Source organism: Mastigoproctus giganteus, chromosome 13, assembly GCF_048544385.1.
Source record: "Mastigoproctus giganteus isolate SK-2022 chromosome 13, ASM4854438v1, whole genome shotgun sequence".
NCBI classification, from domain to species: Eukaryota; Metazoa; Arthropoda; class Arachnida; order Uropygi; family Thelyphonidae; genus Mastigoproctus; species Mastigoproctus giganteus.
In genome coordinates this window covers 83,701,708-83,723,836 of record NC_143587.1, presented here as the reverse complement: position 1 = coordinate 83,723,836, position 22,129 = coordinate 83,701,708, and the positions used below count along the sequence as shown (strand labels likewise).

The following is a 22,129-nucleotide window of genomic DNA, read 5'->3' as shown; positions in this document are numbered from 1 at the left end:
CAAACTCCTTCATGATCAAGATCCAGGGATTGTGGGCATTACATTCTTACATGAGGTGGCAAAGGAAGTAAGCAAACCCTTAGCCATAATTATGAGAGCATCCTTGGACTCACGGGAAGTCCCCACAGACTGGAAATGTGCAAATGTATCCCCAATTCACAAAGGGGATCTAAAGGTGACATGAGTAATTACAGACCAGCTAGTTTAACTTCTGTTCCTGGGAAAATAATGGAGTCACTGGTTAAAGATGCATTGCAGGATCATCTAGACAAGGTTGCCGTGATAATTCAGACAGCATGGGTCTGTTAAGGGATAGTGTTGTCTGACAAATTTGATTGGATAATATGATGTGGTTACAAAGAACTGGATGCAAAAAATACCATATACTTGGATTACAGTAAAGCTTTTGACACTGTTGTGCATGGAAGACTACTGTACAAATTGGAACAGTATGGTATTAAGGACAAGTAGTTATAGTGGATAAAAGGGTGGTTAAGTGGAAAAGACAGAGTGATAATCAATGGACTCTGCGCTTCATGGATTAATGTTATTAGTGGAGTCACCCAGGGTTCGGTGTTGGGTCCACTGTTGTTTTGTATATTTATCAATGATATTGATGAAGGTATATCAGACTTAATGTCAAAGTTTGCAGATGATACAAACGTTGGCAGGGTTGTTAATGACAGTAATGGCAGTGTGCTACTGCAACAGGATCTAGAAAAGTTGGGCAGATGCACTGAGAAGTGGCAACTGAAGTTTAAAATTGACAAATGCAAAGTACTGCATATATGGGTAAAAGTAACCCCAAAGAAATGTACCAACTGTGTGGTACTACACTTAGGTTGGTAGAAAATGAAAAAGACCTGGGAGTAATTGTGCAGTCAGATATAGGTTTTCTGAGCAATGCAGACAGGCTGCCAGAGCAGGTCATGGAGTATTGTCAATGATATACAGAAATTTTGCTAGTAGGGAAAAGGAGGTAATTATCCCTTTGTATGGTTAGGCCACACCTTGAGTCTGCATACAGGTCTGGAGGCTTTGTTTTAGGAAGGATATAGAGTTGCTTGAGCGTGTACAGAGAAGGGCAACAAGATTGGTGAGAGGAACGAAGGGGGTCCCCTCCTACCAAGAAAGGCTTAAGTTCTGCAAATTGCAGTAGCTGAAGAATAGGCACCTGCAAGGTGATCTAAATGAGGTGTATAAGGCCTTGAATGGATTGAGCATGCTGAATTTTAATGGAATTTTTCTGTTTGCTCAGATTACAAACCTGATGAAGCATAAATTCAAATTGAGGAAAGACAAGTTGTAGAATAAATGTGCAGAAATTTGCCTTTAGCCAGCGGGTAGCTGATTGTTGGATCAAGCTTCCATCTGTCCTTATGGTAGTTGATAGCTTAAATAAATTCAAGGAGGAACTGGACAAATGTTTAGAGGGAATGGATGTGTGAAATTGGTTTTTTTTTTTTTTTTTTGCTTATGCTACATAAGCTTGCTTTCTTGCATCACATGCCTCCTCTAATACAAGACTGTTTCTTTCCATCTACTTAGTTGCCAACCACTGTCTTTTAGAAAGTAACAGATTTGGGAATATTTATCAGAAAAATGCAGGGTTTTTTTTTTTTTTTTTTTTATTTTTGTTCCTTAAAATTACATTTCATGTAAATGAAATGTAATTTTAAGGAACTACACTTAGGTTGGTAGAAATATACAAAGTTATTTACCAGTGGAAAATTCTTTCAAAAATTAGTGCACCCAGAATGTTTTTTGGATCGCCTGACAAACACTGCCAAGTGATTACCATTACTTGACAAAAGATATATTGCAGACTTGTCTCCTTCAGAAATGCTAAGTCATAGTTTTATTTATAAAAATGGCCCCACTGCCAACATTTGGCTGTCAAGGACATTTCCAAAGTTTCATCAGAAAGAGATCTAAACTAGGTTTTTGTTATTTTCACCTAGCTGAATATCCTCTCACACTCAATACTGCTATGAGGAATTTTTAAAATATACAAACATGACTTGAGATAATTTGTGATATTTCAAGGTTTCCTTCTGCAACTGCCAATTACCTAACCAAGAAAAACTGTAAATTATTTAAATTTTTTTCTTTTCTTTCATAATAGCCTCTAGTTCGGTCAAAATGCTGAAGCTGATAGAACTGCTTCATTTATTTCTTTACCTTGAATGGTATTGAGAAGTATACTGTAAACATGCATAAAATATTTCAAATTTGAAAACAAAGCACTGCGAATTAATGAAATATGTCCTATCTCAGCATTTATAAGAACAATTTTTTTGGTAGAAAATTATTTAGAAGACTAAATGCACAAGGCATAATACGTTATGGGTTGAAATTAACTATATAATATTGGTGTAAATACACCATAGTTTACCCATAAGTTTAACTACATAAGTAGCGTTAAGTCATTGTTTGATTTTATCTTGACAAGACACCAGGTACTGCACTACTTCGAATAAACAATGCTTCTCTAATAGAGGACACTACTGTTATTTATTCTCAGTGGGCACCGTTTCGGAGTTTGTTGGCTCACTTATCGATGGCTCACTCATCGGTGGGCCTTGTTGGCTCACTCATCACAAAGATAAAATCAAACGATGACTTAACACTACTTATGTAGTTAAACTTATAGGTATTTACACCAATATTATATAGGTAAAAATTATATAACATGTAGTTACATGTAGCAAGTATTTCCCTCTTGTTTTATGATGTTACAGTGATAGGCATCTGGAAGTACAGATGCCTATGACTTAGTCATAATCATCCTGATTTAGTGTGTTATAGTAATCAATTTCCAAAGTGGAAGCAGTAGATTTAAGAACTGTTGGTCCAACAAATATACACACCACATTCTTGAACCTCAGTGGGACATATTTAACTGAATTATAAAATACTGGCATTTAAAAGGCATAAGAAAAAAAAGCAAAATATTTCATTCAAGCTAGAAGAAAGGAACATGAACAGCTTTTCCACATACATGAAGAGTTATCAATTGCTTCAACTGTTTAGAAATGCATGCACTGAAGTTTATGGGTCCTTGAGGCATTCATTAACTTGTCTTTTTTCAAAATTTCTTTTGGATTATGAAATGAATTTGGACATGAGTTAGCACCACTGACTAGTGATAGTGATTACTTGTTGCATTTTTCAATTTGTTAACTTTAAAATATGTTGATATTGCCTTTCTCAACATAGTTTTTTTTTGTTTTTTTTTTTTTTTAATTTTCGAATTTGACTAACCATAGTTTTACCCTTTTTTTTTTTTTTTTTTTTTGAAAAAGATTGAGGAAAAACTGTTAGGATGGCAAGCAAGAGAATGGGTAAAAAAGAAAAGTCTCCATCACAAAGCTGGAGAGTTAGTTATTCTCCATGGCATCAACTCCCCAATCATGATCAAAAAAGTATTTGCAGGAGAATATTGACTTTTGAAGTGTCCCATATACAAACTTCATAATCCCCTACTGAGCTAAAAACAACAGCCATGGCCCAGCACCACACTTAAGGAGACTAGCACTTTATTTGCTGGAAAAAAAAAAAAAAAAAAAAAAATTACCTTTTCAGCTAAAATACTTGTATGAATTATCTCAGAGCCATCTGGGAACTCTGCTCTTGGCAAACCACACAACTAAAACAGAGTGCTACTAATGATAATAACATGGAACAACAGATGTGCATTATTAGATCTAAAACAGATGCTTAGTTCAAGCCAAGGACTGGACTTATAGCTGCCTCCTCCTCCTCTTCAATACATAATCAGCATATAGATGTAATTAACTTAATTCAACAATATAAAGGAGCTGTCTCAATTGCAAAGCTACCATGAGTCCCCTGGAGATATACACATAACATGGAATGTTATTTATCTGGAAATGTAGATACTACTTTCAGTACCTGTCTCATGCTTGACCATGACTAGAAAAGATGGGTACAAAACTAAACCGATCCAGGTAGATTTTAACAACGAATGCATTTTGATTGTTGAATAAGATCACTGATGTTGCCATTGGTCAATGTGGATATTTAGTAAATGCATTCCTCCGGTATTGTGATTCTTACTTTACTGACATCTAATTGGGTAATCAGCGTATACTCAAAAAATTGCTATCTCTTTTATAAAATGTCTAATTATACTCTGTATTTATCTATTTATTTATCTATTACTAATGTCTATTTACTTTAGAATAATATGCATAGCAATTCTTATTTTATGCATTGCACTTATTATACAAGCCTGTAAATTATATGGAGTGATGCACAATGTCACTGTTAACGCACTGGCTGTAGGGACTTTTAGCTTTCCCCTTCTCTCATTTAGTATTTATTGAGTATTTATGTAATAAGTGGAGGTTGAGTTTTCTTTGAATTTTTTTCAGACAGGCCATATCGCAAAATTATGCAATGAAAAGCAAAGCCAGTCAACGGTTTCTTTTCCAAATCATTTAATTCAAAATATTCTCATAAGTTGGAAAAAATAACTGTCATTTACACATTGCATTCCCAAATTTCTTCCCCCCCTCCTCATTTTTATTTTTACCAAATTTCTTGTCAATACCTTCCCATCAAACCATTTCTGTTTCTTGGTCAATAACAAAATCATTATTTCAAACTGCTCACTCAGGAATCCTAAGCAAGATTCCCTGCTAATTCTGATACTAACAATACTTTTTTACCTTTTTATGTTACTTTGTATTACCTTTTTATGCATTTTATATGACAATACTTTTTTACCTTTCAATGTTATCTTAGTTCATTATGCCACTTTTCTAAAAGAATTCGTATCCTGGGTGAGTTTTTGGCTTGTCAACAAATGTTGCCATATCTTACATGCAGTACCCTTGTGTCCTATTATTTCAAGCAAGATCAACGTATCATCCTCCTCCTCTGTTAAATTTCTCAATGTCTGGCTCAATTATACCTCATTATTAAAACATCATACTAAATTTCTCAAAACATTATCTGTATTCACAATAAGAAAATTGTTATGTAATATATTCAATTTCATCTGTTTCTATTCAATCCATATTTCATTCTGTATTCTATTTGTATTCTATTCTGTATTCTCTATTCAATATTCATCTACATTCAATCTTATCAAATTGTTATGTAACATATTCAATCTCATCTGTTTTCTCTTGTGTGATATGCATCATGAACAGGGTCTACTAGTGCTCCAACCAATTTAAAAAAGATCACAGGTATAGAATTCTAAATTTGTAAATGCATTAACAACTCATTTAACACTATTTCTAAAATCATATTAAAAATATGATTTTAAGTGGTATACATATTAATTAAAATAAACTGTAGTACACCTCATTTATATATCAACCAGCTGCAATCCCTCTTATTCATCAGACCACTGCTGCAAAAGTTAAACTGATTCTCAAGATAACTTGATGATACAACCATTTCAATCTTTGGTATATACTTGGATATACCTGAATTCTCATTCTTCTAATTAGTTTTAAATAATCAAAAATTTTGCTTTAGATTTTTATTTGTGAGTCTATGCTACCAATTTTGAACTTAAAGACTAATTATAATCTTCAAAAACTTCTAAAGAAGTATTTAATTATAATAATTTAAACCTGTGTAAATATTTGTAATCTTAATCCTCTAGTAAGTATCCAGTACACTGCCTATACCAAAAAAAGAAAGACAATTTAAATATCTATTAAATTATGTTGCTGTGAATTTTAGTATTCCTTCACTATGGTATTCACTTTTGAACCGCATCATCAATTATTTTTTAATTGTAAAAGTATAGTCATAAAAAATTCATTATGATTCCATGCTTGTGTACAGAGGGTGACATACATCTGCTCTTGCGTGAATTTTCTGTAGTTTCGGCTTTGTTTTGATTCACTTCATGTTACTGGAATTGAAGCAGCCAGGATTTTTTTTTTTTTTAAACAAGACTGCTGTTAATAAATATAGTATTTGTTCATATTATCCAATACAGCATCAGAATAAACTAATAAAGTACACTATTTTGAACTATATCTTGCCTTTTATCTCAAAAATATTGAGAGCAATATGCAATGCAATAGCACACCTGCTCATGTGACTTTTTCTGTGTGCCCACTATGGGTTTAAAGATAAGGTAAAAATCATTTCCACATGATATGCATGTTAAAGAATTCAAGTGACTCTTTCTATAGTGATGAATTCTAAAAAGGAGCCCCTATGACCAGTTCACTTGTACCTGATCCATTAAAGCACTAAAGTGATAACTAATTATTGTATAAATTAATTCATTATCCATTTTACTTTAAAAAAGCTATCCTTGAATATATGGTTGTCCATCTTTCTTCAAGTTCTGCAGCTACAAAGATATGTCACTCAAGATGTCTTGATGAGGACACCCAACCACACAAATTTATGATATTAACCAAAATTAATTTTTTATCACAAACAGAATAACATATATAATTTTTTGGCCAACTTATAAGGATTTTAGTAGTCCTCAGCCACTTCAGCATTACAGTATGGCAGTAGATTGCAATGAATGTTTTAAGCAGTTTAGTGAAAAATTACATTGTGCATTATGCACATGAATGAATTTCATATATATGTGCTTATATATATACTGATATATATGAAATTCATTCATGTGCATAAGACACAATGTAAAGTTGCCAGATGTAAAGTTTGATAATGTAAAGTTTGAAATATTTCTCGCAGTCGCAACATTTTAATATTCCTGACTTAGTAAATTACTTACTGTTAGTTATGACTTTGAGTAATAATTAAAATTAAATAGCAATAATAAATAACTCATAAAACATCAAAATTACTAAAACTTGTAAAGTGTTTCTAAGCAAGCAAGCAAGCAAAAAAAAAAAAAAAAAACTTAAAATAAATATTCTAATTACTTACTATGAAGCTGTTTCTCTGCAGTTTCAGCTATAACAGAAGTGTCAACTTTGTAGTTTTCATAAACATTTTTCCAGAAATAGACTCTATTTAAAAAAATAAAATACAAATAAGATACAATCAATATTGTTATTCTGAGTATTGGAATAGATATTTTCATAATTTGAGAATGATGAAAATATCTGCCATTGCAACTGAGTGGATATTTTTATAAATCAGTTATAAATCAGTTAATCTCAAATTGTGGCACATGCCCCCCTCCCCCCTCCAGAACTCTTACTCCAGAAGCAAGACATAGCAGAGTTCTAGTGAAAGTTTAAGAACTTTAATCAATTTAGCACATGCGAAAACAACCCATAAACAACCATTGTGGGGAAAAGGAGCTTTTAACTCCATTTACCAAATTTAAAATCTCTACTTAAAAGGCACAGTAAGTTACGGTATGAACAGAATGGTTTCTCAAAAATATTGAGAGCAATGTGCAATGCAATAGCACAACTGCTCATGTGTGTGTGTGTGTGTGTCATGTTCCTGAATCCAGTTAGCAATCTTTTCACCCTTGTGGCATGGAACACTGTCTTGGTGATAGATGCCAGAGTTGCCTGGATACAATGACATAGTGAAGGGACTGTACTCGGTTTGCAACAATAGAAAGGTAGGCCAGGGTCAGCACTAGGGGTGCACAAGTGAGGCACTTGTCACAAGTGCTGTCTAAAACAGGCACTGCTAGATGCACTACTGCATATGCATTTTAAGATACAATATGAAATAGGCACTGTTACAGAGTTTGCCTCAGGTGCCATAAATGTTAGCACCAGCCTTCAGGTAGACACTGAGCCATAGATTAACAGTGATCAGAGGACCCAGGGCATGCCATGAAACTAGGCCCCAAACCATGACACCACTGCCTCAGTGCATCCGGGTGCCAAGGCCTCATGTTGCGTTCTTTAAATGAATAATAGAGTTAGAAACAGGATGTATTAGACAAGGCAACAAATTTCGGTAACACTGGTAGTCCAATGTTGGTGGTGAAATCCTCATGCAAGATGCAGTATCTTGGGTCTCACAGTGAGCATAAGTACCTGTGACAGCTCTCAACTGCCATATAGCCTATACAAGCTAATATTGGTCTTGCTATTCCTATCTTGTACTAGGTGATTATCTGGACCACTGCTGTGCACCTATGGTAAGTGTTGAGTGTCTTATCTTCTAACACTGCTGCTGCTGCTGTGTTAGAAGAAAAGACACACAACACTCACCACAGGCACTGGCTTCATATGGCTGTAATGTGCGACTTTTGGCTGGTTGTCAACTGCTGTTGAGCCAGCCACAGTAGACTTGTGACACCACAGAATGGAAGCACTTAGCCACGTTGGCCATTGTCAAGATACTGGTAACTGCATGCCTTGCACTCACAATCGTTCCACATTTGAAGTCAGAAGGATCTTGATGCTGACAAATTGGAGGAATTCACTGACTAAAAGATTAACAGTAGCCACAGGCAGAGGTGAAAGTGATTCTTGCATTGCTTCTATTGTAACAATGGCAGCTTAGAGAGCAAGTTGCTGGGGACTTCAAGAGCTGCTGGGAGTCATCATGGAACAAGTAAATTAAATACATGGGAAGTGTTAGGGTAATTAAGTGTAAGAACAAGTGCATGTATACTTGCATATACACTAATGCTAGAAGTATAGTAAATAAAATTGGTGAATTTGAAGTGCTGATAAAGACACTAAAGGATATTATTGGAATATCAGAAACATGGTGTTACACAGATATAAGCAATGCAGAATTGGAATTTGGGAAGTACAATGTGTACAGAAAGGGTAGGAAGGGAGGAGGGATTATGCTGTTAGTTAAGAAACAAAATCTAAGGAAGTGCATCCAGTTGACATGAGTGGACAGTGCAATGTTGAGTCTGTTTGGTGGGACATAAACACTCATAAACACTGGGAAAGGAAAAATTAGAGTAGGAGTATGTTATAGGCCTAATGACTCTGATGAGTACAACAAACAGTTGTGCACAGAAACAGAATGGGCAACCAACCAAAAGTCACACATTACAGCCACATGAAGCCAGTGCCTGTGGTGAGTGTTGTGTGTCTTTTCTTCTAACACAGCAGCAGCAGTGTTAGAAGATAAGACACTCAACACTTACCATAGGTGCACAGCAGTAGTCCAGATAATCAAAATGTCTTGTAATGGGGGATTTTAACTTTCCAGATATTGACTGGAACTTGTGGGTTGGTCATTCACATGCTAGCAAGGCTTTCATGGATTTATTGGAGGACTGTTTTCTACAGCAACATGTTCAAGGGGCAACCAGAGGGAGTAATACCATTGATCTGATTATCAGCAGTGATTATTCATGCATTAAGAAGTTGCAGATAAAGGAACCACCAGGTGACAGTGATCACAGTATACTGGGTGTGGGATTTACTTAAAGATGTAACTACCGTCAAGGGTAAAGGGAAGGGTTTTTGTTTTCATAAAGGTGACTACAGTGGTCTCAGACACTTTTTAAATTCTCTACAGTGGGATCAACTGATGATGTTACCAATGGTGAATTCTAAATGGGAAGCCTTCGTGGACTTAATCTTGGAGGCTACTAGGCTTTTCATACAAACTAAGAAATACTGTTCAAGGTTCAGGCCTAAATGGATGTCAGATGAATTAATGAGGCTCGTGGCAGAGAAGAAAAATGAATGGGATGAATGTAAATTATCAGGTGACACAGAAGCTTATGACAGATATAAGCTAGTCTATAATCAAGTCACAAAGGAGGTCAGGCAGGCAAAGGCAGATTATAAGAAATCTTTAGCAAATGATGCAAAGAAAAACAGCAAACAGTTCTTTACTTATGTAAACTCTAGAAAGAAGGGAAGGGGATGAATCAGATTGGTCCACTTAACATAGATGGTTCAACTATTGACGATTCTGCTCAAGTAGCTGATAAACTGAATGAGTATTTTGCATCTACATTCACACATGAGGAGTTATTCGAGCAGGGGAATGCCAGAAGTTTATCAAACTCTAACAGGAAACTAAGTGATTTTGTAATAACTGAGAGAAAAGTGGAGGAGAAATTGTTGAAGTTAAACATAAAAAAAGGCACCTGGGGCAAATGGAATCTATCCAGTTATAATGAAGGAGGCAGCAACAGAAGTAAGCAAACCCTTAGCCATAATTATGAGAGCATCCTTAGAGTCAGAAAAGGTCCCCATGGACTGGAAATGTGTAAAATATATCCCCAATTCACAAAGGGAGTTCAAAGGGTGACAAATAATTATATACCTGCTAGTTTAACTTTTGTTCCAGGGAAAATAATGGAGTCACTGGTTAAAGAGGTAATACAGGATCACCTAGACAAGACAGCAGTAATAGCTCAGACACAGCATGGGTTTGTTAAGGGGAAGTTTTGTCTGACCATCTGATTGGATACTATGATGTGGTCACAAAGGAACTGAATGCAAAAAATAATTTTGATATCATATACTTGGATTTCAGGAAAAGTTTTGATACTGTTGCACATGGAAGACAGCTGTACAAATTGTAGCAGTATGGCAAGTTACTGCAATGGATAAAAGGATGGGTGAGTGGGAGATGGCAGAGATTAGTAATAAATGGACACTGCTCTATGTGGACTAATGTTATTAGCGGATTCCCCCAGGTTTCGATGCTGGGTCCATTATTGTTTTGTGTATTTATCAATGATATTGATGAAGGTATATCAGGCTCAATGTCCAAGTTTTAAAATGATACAAAAGTTGGCAGGGTTGTTAATGACAGTAAAGACAGTATGCTACTGCAACAGGATCTAGAAAAGTTAGGCAGAAGGGCTGAGAAATGGAACTGAAGTTTAACATTGACAAATGCAAAGTAGTAGTAGTGGCATGTGATGCAAGAAAGCAAATGTATGAGCTTATGCAGCATCAGCCAAAAAAAAAAAAAAAAAAAAAAATATATCACACCATTCCCTCCAAATGCCTGTCCAGTTCCTCCTTAAATTTATTCAACCTATCAACTTCCACAACAACAGATGGAAGTTTGTTCCAGCAATTAACCACCCGCTGGCTAAAGGCAAATTTCCGCACATCTATTCTACATCTGTCCTTTCTTAATTTTAATTTATGCCCCCTTAGGTTCGTAATCTGAACAAGTGGAAGGATCCCATCAGAATTCAGCGTGCTGAACCCATTCAAGGCCTTATACACCTCAATTAGATCACCGCGCAGGTGCCTAGTCTCCAGCCATATTGGCTGGAGACTAGGCACCTCCATATTGGCAGCAGTAACTCAAGAGAAATGTACCAACTGTCTGGTACTACTATCAGGGAGGTGGAGAACGAAAGAGACCTGGGGGTAATCGTGTAGTCAGATATAAAATTCTCTGTGCAGTGCAGACGGGCTGCCAGAGAAGGTCATGGAGTTTTGTCAATTAATTCAACAACAGAGCCAAGGAGGTGATTATCCCTTTGTATACGGCAATGGTCTGGCCACACCTTGAGTACTGTATACAGGTCTGGAGGCCTCATTTTATGAAGGATGTAGAGTTGCTAGAATGAGTAGAGAATGGCAACAAGATTTGTGAGAGGAACAAAGGGGTGCACTTATGAAGAAAGACTTAGGTTCTGCAAGTTGCAGCATCTGGAAACTAGGCACTTGCGAAGTTATCTGATTGAGGTGTATAAGGCCTTGAATGGTTTGAGCAGGCTCAATACTGACAGGATACTTCTGCATGTTCAGATTAAGAACCCGAGGGAGCATAGATTCGAAGAAAAGACAGTTGTAGAATAGATGTGCAGAAGTTTGCCTTTAGCCAGCAGGTAGTTGATTGGTGGAACAGACTTCCATCTATTGTTGTGGAAGTTAATAGCTTAAATAAATTTAAGTCTGAACTAGATAAACATTTGGAGTGACCGAAAGGATGAAATGGGAAGGGTTTTTTTTTTTTTTTTGGATGATGCTGTATAAGCTTGCTTTCTTGCATCATATGCCTGAACTAATGCTTCCTCACAGAAACTAACTTAATTGCCACATGTGCAAGCTACAACTTATATATTTACCCCAGGGTATCACATCTGGTGAGTGTGGGCTTGGCACACCCAGGGTCCTGAGCTGGATATCATCATTCTTCTCTTTCTTGGTGGTTCCCTTTTGCGACTCTCTCTCTCTCTCTCTCTCTCAGGGTAATTCAGAATTTTTTTTTTTTTTTTTTGGGCTGGTGCAGCATAAGTCTCAGGCTTCCTTGCACTATGGCTAATATTAAATTGCAATATGGCTAATAATAAAAATCGACCATTCCCTACTTGCCTTCACTAACATCACAGACCAGTCCATTTCTACACAATGGAGTGTGGCCAATGAAAGCCAACTCGGTGTATTTAGTAATAACCCCAATGCTGTTATCTTGCACTCTGCTATTTTTGATATCTTCTTTTCTTAACTCCAAAGCCCTTCTAATAAGGATTGGATAAGGAATCTTATGTTATACGGGACTAAGAACCAGTACAAAAATTGGGATTTCCAAAAACTAGCAAAAATACACCATTTTTTTTTAACTATCGGAAACTTAATTTTTATAATAGTAATAACTAAATACTTTATTTTTATAATAGTGGTAACTTAAATAGTAATAATTGAACAAACGTCTTTCCTTACAAACCATGATACTTATACACCGATCAGCCAAAACATTATGACCAGGGAGTCATTATGCAAACCAAAGCAACTGCAGGTGAACTATGGCACATGTGCATGTCGGGACACTATAAAAAACATGATACTGAGCTCCGCTAATCAGTGTTACTCTTGTTCTTCAGATGGGAAAGGCAGCGGACTTAAGGAAGTTTGATAAAGGCCAAATTGTAATGGCCAGACGACTGGGTCAGAGCATATCCGAAATGACACGGCTGGTGGGGTGCTCACGGTCAGCCGTGGTTAGTATCTACCGAAAGTGGTCCGAGGAGGGTGACCCACGAACTGCCAGCGAGGTGTTGGATGACCACGGCTCATCGATGCTAGAGGTGAGCAAAGGCTCTCCCGGATGGTACATGGTAACAGAAGGGAGACTTCTGTAGTGCAACTCGCCGGTAATTGGAATGTTGGTGACAGGAATGTGTCACAATGCACAGTACATCAAACCCTGCTGAAAATGGGGCTGCGTAGCCACCAGCAACAGTGCCTACAATGGGCACACGAGCATCGAAACCGGACCTTGAGTGATTGGAAGAAGGTCGTCTGGTCTGATGAATCATATTTCCTGTTGCACCAGGTGGATGGCTGGGTACGTGTGCATCATTTACCTGGGGAAGTGATGGCACCTGGATACACTGTGGGATGAACACAAGCCGGTGGCGGCAGTGTTATGCTTTGGGTTATGTTCTGCTCGGATACCCTGGGTCTGGTCATCCATGTGCTGCACACTCTGATGTCTACCACCAACCTAAACATCATTGCTGACCAGGTATACCCTTTCGTGGCAATAGTCTTCCCCTCTGGCAGTTCCGTCTTTCAGCAGGATAATGTGCCATGCCACACCACCCGGATTGTTAGAGACTGGTTCGCGGAACATGAGGAAGACTTCCAGGTATTGCCCTGGCCTCCAAATTCCCCAGACATCAATCCCATCGAGCATCTGTGGTTTGTGTTGGAACAGCAATTCCGATCTGCGGCGTCTCAACCACGAACCTTACAGGAGTTAAAGGACCTGCTGGTTACGTGTGGTACCAGATTCCACAAGACACATTTACAAATTGCTTGTAACATCCATGCCTCGCCCAGTATGAGCTGTTTTGGCTGCACGTGGAGGACCAATATCATATTAGGTAGGTGGTCATAATCTTTTGGTTCAGTGTATATCAGATAATGTACATTCATTTAATTTTCTTCCTCTTCATCACTGCTAAGTACAATCAAAACATTTTGTCTATTGCAGAATATCACCTTCTGAACTTTCTTCTGCAGAATCTAGGTTTCGTGTATCTTCTTTTCTCTTTAAAAAATCAGTAATCTCGGTTTTTTGCTTTTGCTTGATAGATCTTTGTAAATTTCTTGCTATGGAGCTAAATATTTTTGAAGCTCCCTTTTGAACTTTGTGCTCCTTTTATTAGAAGGATCTGCATTCAAAAAATAAGATTCTACATAAATTTCTTGGCTAAGTTTATGCCCTCCCATATGATTTTAGTGTAAAATTTGGTACTTCAGAATTTAACTGCACTATAATCCTCTGTATTGATTTGGTTTGCCTCCGATGCCATTTCCACCAAATCCACTTCACCAGCCTCTTTTGCTTCCAATAAGTTGTGAACGTCTTCAGTAGTCATATCATCAAAACCTTCCCCTCCTACCGACTTAGCAAGTCCTGCTATCGGCACCGATTCCGTTTTCTGCCAGTTCAACCATATTTCCTGAATAAACTGACTCTTGCCATTCATTTTTCCAACATGCATTTAATGTTAATGGTTTTACTTCTATGAGCGAAAAAGCTATGATTCCGATACAGTCCACAATTGAAAAAAAGTCCATGCCTCTATCGCTTCAACAGATTTGGAATCAATTTTTTCCAAAATCCATTGTAATGATTTTCTGATGTAATGAGTTTTAAAGGTAGATAAAATGCCTTGATCTAATGGCTGAATTAAAGAAGTTGTATTAGGTGGTAGGAACATTACTTTAACATTTAGATGAATGAGATCGGGAGTAATGAGTTTCTGAAAATTTATTTATGTTTTTATATGATTGAATATTTCACAGGACAAAAACTCTAAAATACCAGGTTATGCGAGGTTGCCACATTCTCTAACCGTGTTAGAGCAAAAATGTGTTGTGCGAGGATTTCTGCAATTTATCAATCGTGTTAGAGCAAAACCATATTGTAGAAGTATCATGTTATACAGGGGTTGCCTGTATTTTATGCTGGCTGATAGCCCCCTCAAAAAACTTGAAATCATTAGCATATTCAAGGGTATAGAAAGTAATTTTACTTTCCAATTCAGTCTTACCTTTAATCCCTGTTCTCCCTCCTCTATACCCTCTACAATAATAGAATAATAAAAAAGTATATTTTGTTTATGCCCAGTCTTTGTAGCAATATGCAAATCTCGCACTAAACTATGATATAGTAACCTACATACTAGCTCGCATCACTATTCATACTATCTTACAGATTAACTGACATTATCAATATGCCTATATATCTATTACAAAGTCTCTGAGTAATTATTGTTCTTAAAAAATGAAATCTCCATCCTTCAACATCAGTAATTGGGGGTAGGGAGAAACCAATAAAATGTTGCACAACTGATGGATTATTGGATTTTCAGGACCATCCAATACCACATTATTGCATTTGTGATAGAAACACAATATGTTTTAACTTTTTTTTCCCAGCAAAACTCTACTCGCCTTTTAAAAACATTTGCTCTAAGAAAAAAAAAAAAAAAAAAAAAAAATTACATTTCATCAGTTCAAAAATATCTTACCCTAACTGCATTCAGTTTCAGCTGCACAGATATGGTAGAAATCAGGTTGCTAATATTAGTTTTTAGGTGCATCAGAAACTAAGGCCATCTATGCTATTATGTATTGTCTGTACAAATGTGTTCACATGCCAATTTGCATGTAGTGTGGGTTGAAAAATCCTATTCTCTTCATCTGGTTGGCTCACTGACTGAAAGGGGCCTTTAGAAATTCCTCCAGCCTGTGATAGGACTTGAACACTATCATAGAGGATGTAGAAATCAGAAATTCTGGAGTCATATCCCTGGATGTTATTCTTGCTCCTGCCTCATCAAACATAAAACTATTACAATTCTCATCTTAAACCATTCCAACTATGCAGAATTAGACTAATGATTCCCAATTCTTTGAGAAGTACATCTGCCTTTGCTATGAAACAGTACAAGAAATTATAACATTCTGGGTCATTGTTTACTTAACCAAATAAGCAGTACAAATTTGCTTTCTTTGCTCAAATACAAACATAAGTTTTCATGATTTCTTATAATTATTAAAAAAAGTTAAATTAAACTTTTTGCATATATCTGCTTTGAATGCATCACCTCTGTCTACAGCACACAGCAGCTGCATTTTAACTTTTATTAATAACACATTTTGTTTATGGGCTTTATTAGCCACTTTTTAATAATGAATGGGGTATGGATTGTAAAATTATCATACAAAATGGTCTTACTGGTGTAGATAATTGGTATCTCAGTAGAAAATCTTATACAAAAATGAAGTATAGTGCATTTACCTCTCAGCACAATATACTGTATTTATCAAAGAAATTAATAACCAAAAGTAAACAAAGAACAATTACAATTTTGGCCATTCAGCAACTAAGGCATTTTCAAAATATAAATTCATTGCCTAGGTATAAAGTCAATAAGGGGCTGAAACACTTTGAGATGTAAATGTAACAAAGAAAATATGAAATGACTTCAGAAACAAAATACAGTAAAATCTCGTTAATACAAACGCGGTTTATACAAAGTACTCGTTTATATGAAGCACAAACCATTCCCCTGTGAAAGGATAGGCTTTTCTATGTAAATATATTTGTTTATAACAAAATTTGGTTAATATGTATCCCAAAGTTCTTTTTCATCCCATGAGAAATAAATATTGTCATTTTGTATGTTTAATACAAATCTTGGCAGAACAATCCGATTATTGCCCCCAGCCACTTGGCTCCCTACTTCTCGAAGGATGGCACTGACTTGTTAGAAATTAGTTTTGTGTAAACAAAAGCAGTTTATGGTAGCTACAACGTCAAGTGCACTCTGAAACACATCTTTCTGAAGGAAGAGTTGTTAAATTAACAAAGGAATAAAAAGTTTTTCTAAGTTGTTTACATGCACTCCCTCACTCTCCACAGGAATAAGGTCAGTTGCAATTATTACCTCAGTTCATAGTCTTTTGCCATTGTATACAGCAATCTATTTTTTGTGCCATTTTATCTGAGCTGATGCCTTTTTTGGAACTTGTCTTTAAATTAATTTAAAATTTGTTTATATTAAATCTTATCTAGCAGTGTTATGGCGACAAAATGTAGACGGGCAAAATTAAGCCTGGAAATTAAACTAAAAATTATACAAGAGGCTGATAGGATGGAAAGAAGTAAAACGGACATTGCAAAGGAATACAACATCCCTTTACCTACTTTACCTACAATACTGAAAAACAGAAAAAGACTTGAAAAAGTGCATGACACTGGAGCAGTGATGAAAAACAGAAAAAGACTTGAAGAAGTGCATGACACTGGAACAGCAATGAAAAACAGGAAACAAATTCGTTGTGCAAAACACGAGGAAATTGAAACAAAACTTTGAGTGGTACCAACAAATGAGTGCATCTAATTTGCCAATATCAGGTCCGATTTTGCAAGAAAAGGCAAATTATCTAGCTCAGCAACATGGATTAGTGACTTCAAATGCAGCAGTGGCTGGCTGGCTCCAAAGATTTAAAGACAGGAATAACTTGGTTTCGCAAAATGCTTTGGGGTGAGTCTGGATTAGTCAACAAAGGAAAGGCTACAGACTGGTTGTGTTCTGTATGGTCCATCCTTGAAAAATATGCGGCAAAGGATATTTTTAATCTTGACGAGACAGGTTTATTTTATAATTTGCTGCCAAACAAAACATTTGCTGTTCGAGGAGAGTCTTGTCATGGTGGAAAATTAAGTAAACAAAGACTCACTGTTCTGTTATGCTGCAATTCAGATGGCAGTACAAAACTATGCCCACTTGTGATTGGTAAGTTTTCCAAGCCAAGATGTTTTAAAGCAGTTAACCAGCTTTGCTGTGATTATGAGGCCAATAGAAGTGCTTGGCTTACAGTCAAAATTTTTCAGTCTTGGTTATCAAAATTGGACAGAAGAATGGCTTCAAAAAAAAAAAATGAACATTTTGATGATTCTAGACCGTTGTACAGCACATTCAGCCAAGACACTTAAGTTGACAAATATATGGCTGTTGTTTTTAGCCCCCAATACCACCAGTTTAATGCAACCACTGGATCAAGGCATTATTTATAACCTCAAAAGAGCATATAGAGCCTGCTTGATAAGGCGAAGGTACTTGATCCACAACATAGGAGGAGGGAATAATTTGCAGCCAAATTGGAATGTCTTGGATGCTATCCATAATCTTGTTATTGCTTGGAAAGAGTGGCTTTGGAGAGAACATCATCAAAAAACATGGTCCAGCAGATGAACGTGATAGCAACAGCGAGGAATGGAGGAATTTGAAGGAGCACATAGATTTTGTTGGCAAATTTGAAAAGTTTGTGAAGTTGGATGATGAAGTTGCTACCACTGCAATGCCAACACCAGAGGAGCTGTGGGTACCAAATAAAATGTTTTTGTTACCAGCGAGAGTGAAGAAGCACACACACTGCCATCTAAAAGAGATGCCCAAAATGCATTGAACATAATAGAGAATGTGTTGGCCTGCAGTAATGTTGATAAAGAAACAACTATTGCATTTGATAATGTCTGTGCTGTGCTGTGCTGTAGTTAAAAATGCATATAGGACAAAAACTGTGCAAACAACATTGGATTCTTTCTTTAAATTAGATTAATTTATTAAAAAGTTAATGCTTTGTATGTCTCCTTTTACATTAAGATTGTAATTCTATTTACTGTGATACTAAAATATTGTATACATGTATATCAAAATATATACTGTACAATATTTTCATTTCCATTAATATTGCTTTTCTCTTAGTTTATCTTACAAATAAAATAAAATCTTTAAAAAAATGTTATTCCTATTACTGTACTGTTAGACAAGGCTTTTGTTTTTATTTTATTAATTTATTTTTGATATTATTATTATTTTTCTTAGATATACAATATATACCAAAAAAAACTGGTAAAATCTTAACACTTTTGGGGGACCTCATTACTACAAACCACGAAGATTTAGGTCCCTTGAACTTTGTATTAACGAGATTCCACTGTAGTAACAAATCATTCCCAAATATTATACATAAAATTCTTGTCCTAAAAACAAGCCTTTTAGGAATTCCTCCAGTCTCCAACAGAATTTTAATCAAGACCTCTCCAAACAAGTGAAAAGCAACCAGGGTCCAGTAAGCCATAAAAGCTGACACAGAAGTGCTAAAAATTCACCTCTTCTGGTGAAGTTATTCAGTTAAGAACAACATTAGTAATCCCAGGTTCATAGATAACAATATAATTTCTGAAGTGCCAAAGTCTCTCGCCGTCAGCTGGAAGAGGATAGAAACACCCAAAACAAAAAAATGGATTCAGAGAAGCATCTATTATCTAATTAATTCCTTATGTAGACACTTCTGTAAAAGTAGATTTTATTTGTACTGCTAATAACAGTGACTTGCTGCCTAGAGATCTCCACAGACATCTGCAACACCAGCCTCTGTCTTCTTCCTGGCATCACCACACTTGCTGTTAAAAGTTTGCAACAGCTACTTCTAGAGCAAAGTTTCCGGCATCCCCCCCCCCAATACTTCTCCTTCAACCCATGCACGGTACTAAGTACTATAGGTTTTGATACCTTTCATGTTTGGGGCTTTCATAAAAAAAAAAAAAATAAATAAATAACCACTAGCCACAGTGTTTCGGACAGCTGTAGCAATGTTCAGAACCTTTGTGCATGTCTATGTTATGCTTACCTTAAAAATGTACCCTTATTTGCAAGTTTTTACCTATGTAATTTTTCTTTCTTCTCACTGAGGAAGCAGGCAAGTATGTCATCTACAAAATGTCTGAATCACTATTCTAATAGTAATTCAGATATCTTGTAGATGACATACTATTCTATATTGATTGTTTCACCATACCTGCATGTTTTTCACTCAGATGTCTCCAAGATCCTTACCAAGCTGATTGCTATTGCCAATAACAGGAATAAAACTTGCTTTTATTTTTAAGTACTTGCACATAGAAAAAAATAAACAAAATAACTTAATTCTAATCTCCCCCCACCCCCAAATTTATAGAACACCCACAAAACTGTTTTTGTAAATATTTCGAGGTAAAATTTGTCAGAAGAGGATTTTATATATTGGACTTTGAAAGTTAAGCTTGACAGAGCTAAGTAGGCTGGTGAAGTAGCACACATTTCAGTTGCTGCGGTTCAAGCCGAAATGATTGCCAAATACAATAATGTCTATATTCTTTTTAAAATGACTAATTGTAAACTCCTCTGATTTACATGATCACACCAAAGTGTAAACAGAAGTGAGGGTTTTTTTTTTATTTTATTTTATTGGATGCAAGGCTGGTTAGCAATGCTTTGTTGCATGAGAGAGAGAGAGAGAACATTTAGTTATAGCTCAGCAGAAAAAGACAGCAACATCTGAGGGGGGGGAATAAAATGTTTAAGTCATATTTTAAGAAGTCACATGATTGGTTGTTCTGTGATTTACAGTACAGCTGAAGGGTTGGAAGTGGGAAATATATAAAACAAAAGAAATAAGATTTATTTCAGTCTGAAAATAACAGACTGAAATAAATCTTTTACCATCTCCTTACAGTACCTGAAATGAGTAATCACACCAGCATTAGGTACTAAAATACATAATTTAGTACATTGTGAGTTACTGCATGAAAACTTTTGTTTCCAAAATAAATAACAAAATTAATATATGGTTATCTTAATAACAGATATTAAGATAACCATATATTAATTAGATATTACTACCTCCATCCAAATTCTAGTGAAATGCAGATTCACCAATTTGTTTTAAGAAAATAAATCAAATCTATAATTTGATTTGGAAAGGTCACTACTCAGTAATACTATTAAGTTACTGTTACGAAAGCATACTTTTTCATGTGATAATATTTATATTAGATTTATTTGTAAGACGGGATAAAATTTTTACAAAACTTATCCTGAATCAACAACAATGTCTAAATTAAAATGCTGATATTTCTGAATTCCTTTCTGACTTCTGTAATTGGATCAGGAGTTTGTTTTGAAAATTTGCTATTATGTCACATTGTAAAACTTGACAGATGAACCTAAAGTCAAATTAACTTTCCAAAATGATAGCTATCCCAAGCAACAAAGTCTGAACTCATCAGTTCAATATACCATTAATCATAATCCCATTATGATATAACTTTTTAATTTGGATATTGACTATAGACAAAACTTTGTAAAACTTTTATCCTCACTTACTAATAAATCTAATTTAAATCTTATTCTGTGGAAAGATGCAATTTCTTCAATCTAACTTGATCACTATACTTTTAAAATTTAACACAATAAAACATACAATATGCACTAACTTATCTTCATATTCTTCATGATCTGTGAGTGGAGCCACAAACATCCTCACTTTTTCTGGAAAAAGGGTCCCTTCCTAGGAAGAAAAGTGGGGCACGTGTAAATTATATTTTTAATTTGTCATCCTTCTACTCACATCAAGCACAATTATCCTCTCTCAAAAAAAGATGAAAATGTGTTTGCAAGCATTCTACACTATAGACACATAATATCATATACAGGGTAGGCCAGGGAAACAGAAAATCTTCTAGGTAACAATGTGATGGGGAAGATTGCATCATCTGACATATTCTTGTCCACATTATGCCATTTACTAAACCTGAACAGTGAAATGGTGCACAACATGCTCTTTCTGCCAAGACATTTCACAAAAACAATGGCAGAGATGAGGCCAATAAACTTACATTTAAGCTTAACACATCTGCTACATATACACGATGAACAGTACCTCAAGTGCTGTGCCATAATGCACATATGCTCTCATGGTTAAGCAGTCAATATACAAGTGGGTATAAAAGTAAGGACATACGAAATGAACTGCTCAATTCTGTCAGCTCACTGAACTCTGGGCTATTGGTATCAATGATTCATTTTAGTTTTTGGTACACTATTTTATTTGTTTTATGCTTGTTTAGGTTAGTTTACATACACAGAATAAACTTTCAATAAAATTGAGTTTTGTTCTGATTTACAGCTTAGCTTTCAGCTATGAATTACAGGCTTTTACTTTTCAACCATTTCAACCATTATTTATGAATTTTCAGAATGTTGTTATTTCTCAACATTACAAAAATTACAGCATGTTGAATGCACTCTTTCTATATATTTGAGAGAGTATATTGAATGCACTCTCTCAAATATAGATGACAGCAAACTTGTTAAGTGTCAAGATTCTGTACTGTCCATTCATGAAATTAAAACATGCATATGTAATTTTGAAGAAACTGGTTC

The 22,129-nt window shown here is 35.6% G+C and overlaps 1 protein-coding gene across 2 annotated transcripts in view; it reads right to left on the bottom strand.

Moving 5' to 3' along the window:
• LOC150076227 (protein arginine N-methyltransferase 6-like) overlaps positions 1 to 22,129 on the bottom strand; it is a 235,802-nt gene that overhangs the window by 98,870 nt on the left and 114,803 nt on the right. For both annotated transcript variants that reach the window (XM_090387157.1, XM_090387156.1), the window contains 2 exons: positions 21,181 to 21,254; positions 6,904 to 6,986 (listed from right to left, as the gene is read on the bottom strand). In XM_090387157.1, the coding sequence (XP_090243283.1) occupies positions 6,904 to 6,986; positions 21,181 to 21,254 (157 nt within the window). The remainder of the gene's footprint in view (positions 1 to 6,903; positions 6,987 to 21,180; positions 21,255 to 22,129) is intronic.